This window comes from Chionomys nivalis, chromosome 5 (assembly GCF_950005125.1).
Source record: "Chionomys nivalis chromosome 5, mChiNiv1.1, whole genome shotgun sequence".
Lineage (NCBI taxonomy): Eukaryota > Metazoa > Chordata > Mammalia > Rodentia > Cricetidae > Chionomys > Chionomys nivalis.
The window spans coordinates 83,901,372-83,915,184 of NC_080090.1; the positions used below are offsets into that span (position 1 = coordinate 83,901,372).

General features: G+C 50.5%; 1 protein-coding gene across 1 annotated transcript; it reads left to right on the top strand.

Annotated features, from left to right (window-relative positions):
* Positions 1-4,820: 4,820 nt before the first annotated feature.
* Gpr37l1 (G protein-coupled receptor 37 like 1) lies at positions 4,821-12,415 on the top strand. The gene is made up of 2 exons (XM_057770250.1): positions 4,821-5,531; positions 10,977-12,415. The coding sequence occupies exons 1-2, from the start codon at positions 4,902-4,904 to the stop codon at positions 11,790-11,792; spliced, it is 1,446 nt and encodes a 481-aa protein (XP_057626233.1). The 5' UTR covers positions 4,821-4,901; the 3' UTR covers positions 11,793-12,415.
* Positions 12,416-13,813: the final 1,398 nt, after the last annotated feature.

Genomic DNA, 13,813 nt, shown 5'->3' on the forward strand with positions numbered 1-13,813 from the left:
CGGTTGTTGCCCCTTGTGACGGAGGAGGAGCCTAGGCAGGCTGAGAGCCTAGCGCAGGCTAAGGGTGTTTGCTCAGTGAAATATGGGCTTGGATTATTTTCCTTGGGGAGGCGCCCTTAGCCACCTTATTGCCAGGGACAGCTCCAGCCTCTTTCTCACTCCCTCTCACCCAAGTATCGTGTCTTTAGCCATCAGTGGGGAAACTCCCAGGTGGAAGCATGGGGAATTCCCATGATCATGGACACTCTAGGGGGTGACATTCCCAGGAGTGGAAACTCTTCAGCGCCTGCCTGGGATTCTCCAAAGAGTGCTCCTCCGCCCAGTCCAGAAGCGGGAGTCTTGTGAAGCAGATGCAGCCAAGGGTTGAGCAAAAAGCACTTTGCCGGTAGGTGGACCCTCAGGAGGAGTGGGGACAATGAGCACACTGCACCATCTTCTCTCTCTGGACCACATCTGCAGGCAGCTCACAAAAGCTGTCCGCTGGGTTTGGATAGTGTGGACCGGCTAAGAGTGTGGACAGGAGAAGACTAAGGCCTGAGACTGGTCTTAGCCTCCAACTCTGAACGTTTGGTTCCACCTAGTGGCCTCTGGCATTCCAACTATCCTAATGGAGACCAGCAAGGGGGTGGCGTGCCATTTTAGGCATTTGAAGGAGTGTGTGTGTGTGTGTGTGTGTGTGAGCACATTAGTGTGTGAAAGTCAGTGTACACAGACCGGAGAAAGCTATAGTGTGTCCTGATGCATTACTCTTCCTTATTCCTTTGAAATAAGGTCTCTCAGTGAATCTAGGGCTAGCCTGGCTCCAGCAAGCCCCCAAAGTCCTCCTATCTCTACCCTGTAGCCCTGGAGTTATCAGTGTATACAGCCACACCTGGGTTTCTTTTTTTTAAGATTTATTTATTTACTCTGTGTGTATAAATTCTTTCCTTGAATACATATATGTACACTATGTGTGTGTGTGTGTGTGTGTGCGCGCGCGTGTGTGTGTGTGTGTGTGTGCCTGTTGGGTTCCCTAAAACTGGGGTTGCAGATGGTGAGCCATTATGTGGGTTCCAGGAATGGAATTGAACCCAGGTCCTTTGCAACAACAACAAGTACCCTTACCCACTGAGCGTTTCTCCCACCCCCAACACACCCAGGCTTTTTATGGTGCTGGGATTGAACTCAGGTTCCTGCGCTTGCACAGTAAGGGCTCTTCCCCACTGAGCCATCTTCCCGGTCCCTCAGGGTTCATGGAGTGCCTAGCATGTGTGAACACAGTGTGGCGTGGGACGGGCCATATGTGTGAGCAGAGACCTAGGCTTCGTTCCGTCTGTGTTAAGATCCAGACAGTTTTGCCAGCTGCCTGTGAAGCTACTGAGGATCCCACAGTAGCGGCGCAGCGAAAGTAGCGGGTACGCTTGCTGCGTCTGTCGACTTAGGACCTGACTCTCAGGTCTTCAGTTTTCACTTCTGAACAGTAAGAAGGTTGGTGTAGGTTATCCCTGAGCTCTTCACTGTCTCAGCTCTGCAAACTACAAAGGAGCAGGTGAGGGCTTAGCCTTGGATGTCACACAGACCTCCCTCGGATCTCTGCAGTCTCTTACTAGCTGCGCGTCCCTGAACAGGTTTCTTCATCTCCCCAAGTCTGTGGTCATTCTGAGTGTCTTGGTGAACGCTCAGCACAAACTGTGATGACTCCTCTGTACCCAGCTAGTGACAACGTAAACAACCTAAGGCAGAAGGTGGTGGGTTCCTGTCTTGGGAGCGGGAGCGGGGAAAGTCAAAAAGACTGGAGAGGTTCTAGGGCAGGTGCTTGCTGCTGCTCTCCAACTCCAGGAGGATTAGAAGACCCTGGTGCTGTGGGGCTCAGGGTGGGTCTTGGCACTTCTCCTAAGCTTCCTGAGGACACAGGATGTGGAGTCCCAGCTTTCTTTCTCTGGTGACATGGTCTGGGCTGTGGTGGTGACAAAGTTAAATTCTGGCTGATACCCTAGACTTCAGACAGCGCTCTGGCAGCTGCCCCTGACTCCTCAACAGAGGGTGATTGCTTCTGTCTTTCTTTTTGTCTCCTCCTCCTTCTCTCTCTTTTTTTTTTCCTCCTGGGACTCCTAGTTTTACACAGCATGTCGGGACCTACTGGGTAGGGTGGCAAGGATCCTGGTCAGGAAGTTCTCTGGAAAAGCCGCTTCCAGATTGACAGTCTTGGTGGGAGTGCTGAGGGTCGCTGCCAGTGTACTGTGTAAATAGCTCCCAGCCAGCCCCGGCTCCTGTTTGCTTTGGCCTTTTTCTTAGCTACAGTACCATCTCGCTGAATCTCCATCCCAGTGACCCTTGGCATACAGACCTGTACACAGCAGCGTCTAGTGTCCCTGCTCCTGCCTCTGTCCTGCAGCGATGGGTGGGCAGAGTCTATTCATTCATCCTCAACTTTCCCACATTCCTGCAGCCTGACCCCTCAGTGTTGCTGGCTCTTCACTTGGTTGCTTTATCTGTCAGGAGTCCACTGCCCATCCTGGACCCCGCTAAAGAAACTGGGTCCAGCCACTGCTCCCTTGTGTTTCAACATGCAATATTCTCGTGTTTGGAATAACATCTTAACTCCTGGTCTAGCATACAAAAGCCTTCTTGCTCCTTCATCTGCTGGCCTCTTGCCTCAAACCCAGTGCCCTCGTCTCATCTTCATTTTCCTAGCTCCCCAGCCTCCTGCACATTATTGCTCTTTGGCAGGAATATCGCCTACTTTCACACACACACACACACACACACACACACACACACACACACCATTGCGTGTGCTGTATCTTCTGCCTGGAGCATCCTTCCAACCTTCTTCTGGAAGCCTTTAAGGCTTTGCTCAAATGTCATCTTGCTTTGCGGAACTTCTGACCTTCCAGATGGCCCTGACCTTGACCCTGCCTTAACACCTATCATGTCAGAGGTGTAGTTATTCATTTTCATATTTATTTCCTTTTTGCATTTGAAAATTCCTGGTCATTTGCACTTTTTTTTCTTTTTCAACACAGGATTTCTCAGTAGCTATGGAGCTAGGCCTGAATTTTTGAACTTTTAACGACGCGTCCATGAATTTTATTTTGTTTTGTTTTATTATATTGTGGGTCCAGTACTGCCACTACGTCATGCCCCATACCAAGGTGTGGTGTAAGTTTGTGTGGCTAGGAGGCAAGGAGTGGGCTGTTGTCTGCTGAGACCAGCATTGAGTTGAAAGGCTATGGAGTCAGACCCAGCTGTGAGCCTGTCTGCTTTGGGTCAAATACATAGTCATCAAATACATTAACGACCACAAACTTCATATTTGGAATCCAGGAAATGGATTACAGCAGCTCTTCTCAAAATATGTTATCACATATAGCTCAATAAAAACAATTTTAAAATTAACCCTCTGCTGGGCGGTGGTGGCGCACACCTTTAATCCCAGTACGCAGGAGGCAGAGGCAGGCTGATCTCTGTGAGTTTGAGGCCAGCCTGGTCTGCAAGAGCTAGTTCCAGGACAGGCTCTAAAAAGCTATAGAGAAACCCTGTCTCAGACCTTGGGGGAGGATTGAAGGGGGAGAGGAGAGGCAGGGAGGGGAGCAGAGAAAAATGTAGAGGTCAATAAATATCAATAAAAATGTATATATAGCCGGGCGTTTGTGGCGCACGCCTTTAATCCCAGCACTCAGGAGGCAGAGGCAGGCGAATCTCTGTGAGTTCAAGTCCAGCCTGGTCTACAAGAGCTAGTTCCAGGACAGGCTCCAAAACCGCAGAGAAACCCTGTCTCGAAAAACCAAAAAAAAAAAAAAAAAAATGTATATATAAAAAAGGGAGAAACCGCCGGGCGGTGGTGGCACACGCCTTTAATCCCAGCACTCGGGAGGCAAAGGCAGGTGGATCTCTGTGAGTTCGAGACCAGCCTGGTCTACAAGAGCTAGTTCCAGGACAGGCTCCAAAAACCACAGAGAAACCCTGTCTCGAAAAACCAAAAAAAAAAAAAAATAGAGAGAGAAACCTGTCTTGAAAAACAAACAAAACAAAACAAAATTAACAACGCCTAAGAAGAACCATCTGTATGTATGTATGTTTCACAGTATGATATTGCATGGTAAATTAGTATGTTATTAGTTCAAACATTTATCATTCAGTTAAGAATGTTCAAAATAGGGCTGGAGAGATGGCTCAGCAGTTAAGAGAACTGGCTGTTCTTCCAGTGGACACAAGTTCAATTCCCATCACCCACAGGTGCCTCACAACTGTCTGTGACTGCAGCACCAGGTATCCAACACCCTCACACAGACATAAATGCAGAAAAAATACAAATTCACATAGAATGAAAATAAGCAAATCATAGGAACAAAAAAGAACCCATCTGAGTGGCACACCTAAGTATCCTATAGTTTCAGCAATTACACTTCTGTTTTCGTCTTGACACGTCTTCTTTTTAATAAAACGAAACAGGATCTTGCTATGTAGCTTAAGGTAACTTTGAACTCCTGTCTTTCTTTCTCAACCTCCCAAATGCTGGGATTACAGGAATAGCCCACCATACCTGGCCTATCATTCGGGATCTGCCTTAGAATTCAAGAATTATGCTCCAGTTATAGTCTGCCTCGACATAACTTAGCAAACCTCATTTCCCTGGTACCAGTGATTGGAGCGGGTCCCTTTGAGGGCCGCTCAGTCTGTCCTTGGAGCCTGAGAAGGGGGGTGATGAAGGACATGATGTATGAGGTCAGCACAGACCTCTAAATGTCCAGCAGAGGGCCCTGGCCAGACCATGGCCAAGGGGATGGGAGGAAGGGCCAGCCATGCCAGACGCCTGACTGGAGGCGGACCCAGCTGCCAGCTGCCTCTTTTAATTCCACACAGCCCTTAGGTCCCTTGCCCTCACCTCTCTGAGGCAGCTACACCCTGCTTTCCCGGCCATGCGGTGGCTGTGGCCCCTGACTGTCTCTCTTGCTGTAGCGTTGGCTGTGGGGCTGACTGGGGTCTCTGGGGCTGCCAACTCATCTTTGGGTGGGCATAGAGCGAAGGTCCAGGAACAGCAGAGTCGACCCCGAAGAGGCACCAAGGACGAGGGGCCCAAGGAGGTACAACACTATGTACCTGAGGAGTGGGCTGAGTACCCCAGGCCCATTCATCCTGCTGGCTTGCAGCCCACCAAGACTTTGGTGGCCACTAGCCCCAACCCAGACAAGGATGGGGCCACCCCAGATAGTGGACAAGAGCTGAGGGCCAACTTGACCGGGACACCAAGTCAGAGGCTGCAGATTCAGAATCCCTTGTATCCGGTGACTGAGAGCTCCTACAGTGCCTACGCTGTCATGCTCCTGGCTCTGGTGGTGTTTGCTGTGGGTATTGTAGGTAATCTGTCTGTCATGTGTATTGTGTGGCACAGCTACTATCTGAAGAGTGCGTGGAACTCCATCCTCGCCAGCCTGGCTCTCTGGGATTTCCTGGTCCTCTTCTTCTGCCTCCCCATTGTCATCTTCAACGAGATCACCAAGCAGAGGCTCCTGGGGGATGTTTCTTGCCGGGCTGTGCCCTTCATGGAGGTAAGTATGTCTTTCTATAGCTCAGTTGTAGGCTTGCAGTTCAGGGAAGGGCCTCCAGTCCCTGCTGGGACCCAGAGAGCAGATCTGCAGGTATGTGTAATCCCAGCACCCTAGGGTTCCCACTCAACTAGCTTTCTCTGTGTCATTGTGGGAGGAGGCAAACTCTATCAGGGAAGGGAACAAACTCAGTATTGGCTTCTGGTAGCTCTCAGGAAAGTAAGTCAGGTTAGTGAATAGGCAGATAGGCAGATGTGCAAGACCACTGGCTTGAGTCCAACCTCGGCTTCTGCTTTAGGAGTAACCACACAGAGGTTACACCTTTTTTTTTTCTATATTCCAAGCTGTCTGTCTCTCATCCACCCAAAAAATCCCTCTCTCTTCTGAGGTCCCCCTTTTTTCTTTCCTTTTTTCTCCTCTCTCTCTCTCTCTCTCTCTCTCTCTCTCTCTCTCTCTCTCTCTCTCTCTCTCTCTCTCTCTTTTCTCTGTGTAGTTTTGGAGCCTGTCTTGGAACTTGCTTGGTAAACCAGGCTGGCCTCGAACTCACAGATCCTCTTGCCTCTGCCTCCTGAGTGCTGGGATTAAAGGTGTACACTGCCACTGTCTGCTCCCCTCCCCTTTTCTTTTATTGTGCCTCCTGCTTGCCCTGTACCCATGGCTCCTCTTTTTAACCCTTCTGTATCCTGAAAACGTAGCAATACTTGAGGGAGACCCCAGTTTCCTACCAGGTTGAGTCAGCGTCTACTCCCTGTGGATGCAAACACCAGGGCAGGCTCTTCTTCCCTCCTGACCAAGTTTATTGTCACCTTCAAGGTCATCTCTATTACTCTCCTCCTAAGGCAGCTCTGAAAGGCAAGCCCCACCTTTTGGTACTGGAGTTTATGGAAGCACTAGTTCTGTTACAGATCCCATCTCTCCTCATTTCCTTAGCTAGCAAGCATGGAGGGTAGACCAGATGGCCCTTCTAACTGGCTTGCACAGCAACTCTAAAGTGTAGCACTGAGTACCCCTGAATGGAGGCTTCCATGTTATGTTAAACACCTGGATGAGAATGGCTGTGTAGATCAAAAGGAGACAACTTTCAGATCTTTGCACAATCTACCCATTGGTGAAGGTTTCTGTATCTATGATAGCAGCTTTCCTTTGTTTTTATTCTTTATTTCTAGTTTTTAAATGTTCTCTCTTTCTTGTCCTTTTTATCTTTTTAAGGGCAGGGTCTTACTCTGTACCTCAGGTTGCTGTGGAACTCACTGTATAGACCAAGCTGGCCTCAAATTTGCAGTGATTTTTCTGCCCCGTCCTAGTGTTATTTATTTTATTTATTGATTGATTTGTTTGTTTGTGTGTGTGTGTGTGTGTGTTGGTTTCGTTTGGTTGAGAGATTTCCTATAGCTCAGGTTAGCTTCAAACTTACTATGTAGTTAAGGATGACCTTGAACTCCTGATCTTATTTCTACTCTGAAGTGCTGAGATTATGGGCCTGTATTACTACAACCCCCTTTTTTTGTTAGATAGGATTTCACTGTATAGTCCAGGTTGGTTTACAATTAAACTCACAATATTCCTGATTCAGTGTCCTGATTGGTGAGATTACAGGCCTGTACTGTCACGGTTGGCAGGAACAGCCTTCTCTCTCTCTCTGAGACAGGGTTTTCTATACAGTCTTGGCTGTTGAGGAACTCAGTATGTAGACCAGTCTGGCCTTGAACTCACAGAAAACCTCTTGCTTTTTCCTCATTGTTGGGACTAAAGCACACACCAACACATTCGGTGGGAACAGTTTTAAATCATGGCTACAGGGGGCTGGAGATGTGGTTCAGGAGTTAAGAGCACTGGCTGCTCTTCCAGAGAACCTGAGTTTGGTTCCTCATACCCACATAGTGGTTCACAATCAACCATAACTCCAGTTGCAAGGGATCTGATGCCCCCTTCTGAATTCCATAGGTACAGGGCACACACGCGGTATGTTTACATACATGCAGGCAGACACAATCATTCACATAAGTAAAATAAACACATTTTAAAATAAATAAAAGAACCTTAGCTACAAGGGGAATAATGAAGGGAATAATAGCCTCCCCATGAGCTGGAATCAGAGCCAGGCATTTGACAAAGGTCCAAGCCCCCAGTTAGCTGCATTTTAGGGATTATTTCAATACTGGTCACTCTGTGAGGCATAGCAGTTGAAATTTTTTTTTCTGTACTCCCAACCTATGCACACCATTTATTTGGTGGTCCAAAGGCCTCCCAGATCAAAAGAGACCCCAAAATTCAATGTAATCTTTGTATCTTCTTGTTGTTTGGTAAACAAATCTCATTATGTGGTGCTTCCCAGCCTGGAACTTGGTGTGTAGACCAGGCTGGCCTCAAACTCACGAGATTCACCTGTCTCTGCCTCCTGAGTGCTCGGACTAAAGGTGTGTGCCTCCATGCCTGACATTGGTCTTTAAACCTTATCTGTCATCTGGTACACACTGCCTAGGCGAGCTAAGTGGTTAGGCACACAAACTTTGGGTGGGGTTTTTGTTGGTTGGTTTTGTTTTAGATAGGGTCTCACTATGTAGCCCTGGCTGGCCTGGAACTCACCATGTAAACCAGGCTGGTCTAGAACTCACAGAGATCTGCCTGCCTCTGCCTCCTGAGTTTGAAAATAAGGGCCCCACTGTGCTGAACCAACACATTGTTTTGGAATTGGACAGAGTATATTAGAAACTGGGCTCTTTTCATGACTGGCCAAGCAGCCTTGCTTGGTAAGTTAGTTAACCTGCCTATACCTCGGTGTTTCTCATCTGGGGTGATAACTGTCTGAAGGAGCTGCGGATAAACTTAGGGCTTCACATATACTAATCATGTGAACTTGGAGCCTCAAAGCTTCTTACTCTTTTCGCTGTTGTTTTGAGACTGGGTTTCCCATTGTAACCCTGGCTGACCTGGTTCTTACCTATATCTATAGTCCAGACTCAAACTAATGGCAATCTTCCTACCTCCTCCTCCAAAGGGCTGGGGATGTAAGTGTGTGCCACAATATCTAGCTATTTTTCTTTTGGGCAGTACTTGGGGTTGAACCCAAGGCTTCCAACATAAGCAAGCATTCTACTGCTGAGTTATACCTCCGGCTGCCACCCCCCGCCCCCTTTTTAGCCGTGCGATTGAACTCCAGGCCTGTGCATGCTAGGTCAGTACTCTACCACTACTACTGAGCTATATCGCAGTTCTCTTTTTATCACTTTTGAGACAGGTTCTGACTAAGCTGCTCGAGCGCGACTTGAACTCTCTCTGTAGTCTAGGTACGCCTTGAGTTTATGATTCTTTTGCCTTAGCCACCCAACTGATTGAGGTTTTGTAGATCTGAATAGCCATGCTCAGCAGCCAGCCTCAATTAGTGTTAGTGTTTTAGTGTTATCAAATTTTTTTTTTTTTTTTTGAGACAGAGTTTCTCTGTAGCTTTGGAGCCTGTCCTGAAACTCGTTCTGTAGACCAGGTTGAACTTGAACTCAGAGATCTGCCTGTCTGGTCTCCTGAGTGCTGGGATTAAAGGTGTGTGCCACCCACCGCCTGGCTTCTATTTTATTATTTTAGAAAGGCTCTTATGTAGCCCAGGCTAACCTCAAATTTGCTACTTTGCCAAAGATGACTCTGAACTCCTGATTGTGTAGTATCAGCTTTGAGTGCTGGATTGACAGACACGAGCCATCACACCCAGTCACCCAAAGTTTAGCTCCAAATCTTCCTTTACTTCCTTTCTTCCTGTTTTCATTTTTTAAGACAGGGTCTTCCATAGCTTCAGCTGGCCCCAAATTCACTAAGTAATGGAGGATGATCTTGACCTCCTGGTCTCCCTGAGTGCTAGGATACAGGCGTGTGTCACTACAGCTGGCTAGTCCCCATTCTTAAAGGATTAAAATGGGTAATGTCCACGAAGTGCCTAGAATTAATGTAGACCATGTTGGCTTTTATTTGAGCTTAGCTTTAGAAGAGGGAAGGAGGCCGGGCGGTGGTGGCGCACGCCTTTAATCCCAGCACTTGGGAGGCAGAGGCAGGCGGATCTCTGTGAGTTCGAGACCAGCCTGGTCTACAGAGCTAGTTCCAGGAAAGGCTCTAAAGCTACAGAGAAACCCTGTCTCGAAAAACCAAAAAAAAAAAAATAAAATAAATAAAAAAATAAAAATAGAAGAGGGAAGGAGTCAGACACACCGGAGCAGAGCTCTTGCCCGCGGCTATAAGCCTCTGCTGCTGCCCAGAATTCTCCTGTAGGGGAGACCCCAGCACAGCCCCTTGGTAAGATTTGGAAAAGTTTCTGAGATGTGGGAGAAGAGAGAGAGAGAGAGAGAGGAGAGAGAGAGAGAGAGAGAGAGAGAGAGAGAGAGAGAGAGAGAGAGAGAGAGAGAGAGAGAATGATAGCTGCTCCTCTGCGGGCCTGGAGTCCCCTGCCAAGAGAGGGGGTTGGGGTTCTTACAAAGGACACTTGGTGGGCAGTGCAAATAAGCCCTGGATTGTGTCGCCCCAGCCAGAGAAGGGAAGAATTTAAGCAGGAGGAGGAGGAGGGGGAGCACAACCCCCAGTGAGTTCCATCAGCTAGCAGCTCAGGAGGGCTCTCCTTTCAGGCGAGTTGGCACTTCCTTCCCTGCGGCTCTGGCCTCTTCCACTTGGCTCAACGGGTGCTTTTTCTGAGTGCTGCCGGATGAGTGTGCAAGGATGGTGGGCACAGGCTGCTTGCAGGGGCTGCTCCCCACAATGTTGGTTTGCCCAGGTCAACACAGGCAGGCTGAAAGCAAAGGCGAGCAGGCCACATTTCCCGGCATAACCCGAAGATCTCACACGAGCCTGTGCGGGAAGAAGGAACTGCAAAGATCCAAATCTGTCCATTCCTTCTTTCCCTCCCTCCCCACTTCCTTCCTTTCCTTACTTCTGTTTGGAGACAGGGTCTCCTGTTTTCTTAGACTAGCCTTGAACTTTTTGTGTGGCCAAGTCTGGCCTTGAACTCCTGATCCTCCTGCCTCTGTCTGACAAGTTCTGGGACAACGAGCACACACCACCATGCCCAGGCTAAGCCCAGTTTCCGTCTTTGTCCAGATTCTTCCTCAGAGGTGGCTTCCAGTGTCCTGGGGGGCATCAGGGTCTATGGGAGGGAGGTTTAGCACACTCTAGCTTGGGAAGTGGAAAACAGAACAAGGGATGTGGTTGAGGACAAGGCACTTTTTACGCCTCTGCTTCCATTTCTCCTGTATGACGGCTGATTGGAGTGCTAGGATTATATGTGTGTATTGACCCCAGCGGGGCACAGCTGAGAGTTTATGTCATATAGGGAGTGCCTGATGGGTAGAAAATGTTTCACCAATAGCAGCTGTTGTCACGCTGTTCATGTGCAACCCATGCTCCTCTTCAGCCTGAAACCTCTTTGCCCCCATCAACTGAGCCCTCTGTGGTCTTTTACTTCCTTGTTCACAGGTCTCCTCCCTGGGAGTCACAACCTTCAGCCTCTGTGCTCTGGGCATAGACCGCTTCCACGTGGCCACCAGCACCCTGCCGAAGGTGAGGCCCATTGAGCGATGCCAATCAATCCTGGCTAAACTGGCTGTCATCTGGGTGGGCTCCATGATGCTGGCCGTGCCTGAACTCCTGCTGTGGCAGCTGGCACAAGAGCCTGCTCCCACCATGGGGACGGTGGACTCTTGCATCATGAAACCTTCAGCCAAGCTACCCGAGTCCGTCTACTCGCTGGTGATGACCTACCAGAATGCTCGCATGTGGTGGTACTTTGGCTGCTACTTCTGTCTGCCCATCCTCTTCACCGTCACCTGCCAGCTGGTGACATGGCGGGTGCGGGGCCCGCCGGGCAGGAAGCCTGAGTGTAGGGCAGGCAAGCACGAGCAGTGTGAGAGCCAGCTCAACAGCACTGTGGTGGGCCTGACCGTGGTCTATGCCTTTTGTACACTCCCTGAGAACGTCTGCAATATCGTGGTGGCCTACCTCTCCACCGAGCTCACCCGGCAGACCCTGGACCTCCTGGGCCTCATCAACCAGTTCTCCGCCTTCTTCAAGGGTGCCATCACCCCCGTGCTCCTCCTGTGTATCTGCAGGCCCCTGGGCCAGGCCTTCCTGGATTGCTGCTGTTGCTGCTGCTGTGAGGAGTGCGGCGGGGCCTCAGACTCTTCGGCGACAGGCGGCGCGGACAGCAAGCTTAAGACGGAAGTGTCCTCCTCCATTTACTTCCATAAGCCCAGGGAGTCACCCCCACTCCTGCCCCTGGGCACACCTTGCTGAGTCTAGGGGGGACATGGGAGCAGGTGGGGAGGGGTGCCATCCCACTCAAGACGGTCTGCTGGTTCTTTCTTACAGGTCTCACTTCGACTTCTCATCCTGCTGTGTAGAGATGGACTTGGCTCATTGAGTCAGAGTTGGGCTTGCCAAAGCCCCATGGGAAGACAGTGCCAATCTTAATGCTCTGAGGGACCTGTCAGCCTTGTCCCTCCCACTTGTAGGTGGAGATCTGTCTAGGTCATTAGAGCTGCCTAGAATCTCAATCTGGCTATCTCTGAGCCAGGGCTTAGCCCTTGGCCCGCCCTCCCTTCGATCTTGGAATCTGACTATAGGTTGGCTGAGCCCCTCCCCAAACATCACTTCTCTAGTCCCACTAGGCCCCATCCTGGACCAGGGACTGCTTGAGGGCCAACCTAAGCAGGCTCAGCACCCCGTCCTCTAAAGAGGGTCTGTCTTAGCCCCCAGTCTCTTCCCAGAGGATCCTCTCACTCCTGTCTTCCATTCTGTGAGGCACCCGGTCACATCTCACATCATCCAGCCCCCGCCTCCTGTTAGGCGCTTTCCTGTAGAAGGCCATTTTGGAAAAACAATAAAGTAGGTACCACAGCCCTGTGCCCAGTGAGCTTCCTTGTCCATGAGAGACAGAACCTAGACAGGTAGACAGACTTTTCCTAACCGGGCAGTCTCCTTGGCTTCGGCCTGTATTTGTTGTCCTGCCTTGGGGACAGAGAGGAGGGAAGGCATCAGCAATTGGGTGCTAAACCCTTATCTAGAGCTAAACCCAGCTGCCCCTGGGAAGTCAGCCCGCTTGTCTCTGGAGTCCCTGCCTCGCTCGGTTCGCCCTCTCTACAAAGCCCCCATTTGAGGGAATCTGGGGGCTTTCCTTTCGTGGGCCACAGCTTCTCAGCCTCCCTCCCTCTAACAGTGGCTCTTGTTCAGTTTCTTAGAATGGACTGTTTGGCTCTGAGATGGCCCAGCTGCCTACCCGCACTGCCCCCCCCACCCCTGCCCCCACCCTTCCCAGCAGAGTTCTACAGTGGTTCCCAGCACAGCCAGTAGCGCCTCCTACTGGGCCTGCCCTTTAAGTCATTTCCCTGCCCCTGAGGCACCTCCACAGGCCCCTTCTCCCAGCAGGGCTATCAGCCTGGGCCACTGGCATTCCTTTCCCCCATGCCCAGCTTTCTCTGCAGCCACCCTTATTTGGAGCTCAGTTCTGGGTTCCACAAAGACTTGCTCATCAGGTCAACCTAGAACCTCTACCAGCTTAGGTCCCCAAGGGTATGGGGTCATGAGCAGCCCAACTCTATTCTTCTTTGCCCAGGCACCCATTCCCTTGGGCCTTGGTCCACTCAGCATCCAAGTCTCCCTCCCCACTACTTGGAATCTGAACAGCCTTGTTCTTGATCCCTGGCACCCACCCCACCCACCCCCCAGGGCCAGTGATGCTGGCCAAGAGAGAGGGAGGCTGTTGCTAAGTGATGGAACTGCCCTGCGCACACACCCTTTGTGCTGGAGAATGACACCCACCCATTTCTCGGCAGACCTGTTGCTACAGTGACCAAAGTCTCCAGCTTTGTCTTTAGAAACTTTGTGTGTGTGTGTGTGTGTGTGTGTGTGTGTGTGTGTATGCGTTAGTTGGACAGGGAGCAAAGGTGGACCCTTGTCTCTGAGCAGAACCAGAAAGGGGGTGCTTTCCCAACTCCTCCCCCCACCCCAGTCCTGCACGCACCAATAACTTTCTAAGAGGGGAGGAAGTGGGCCGGGGTGATCTGAGGTGAAATCAGGGGCAGGGAGAGGACTGTGGGTGGAAGGCTTAGAGGGGTGGTGGTGGTTCAGCATCCTGTTTGGTGGCCTCTTCCACAAAGGGCACACTTTGGACCTCCCTCCTGCCCGCTGGCTGGCCCAGAGCTCAAGGGGAGAGATGGTGGCTCCTAGACCCTACCCTGCTGCCGCTTTCCAAGCCTGCTAACGTGAATGGCTTGCAAAACTAGCCGGCCGACTAGCCAGCCTTGGGAAAGAGCCAC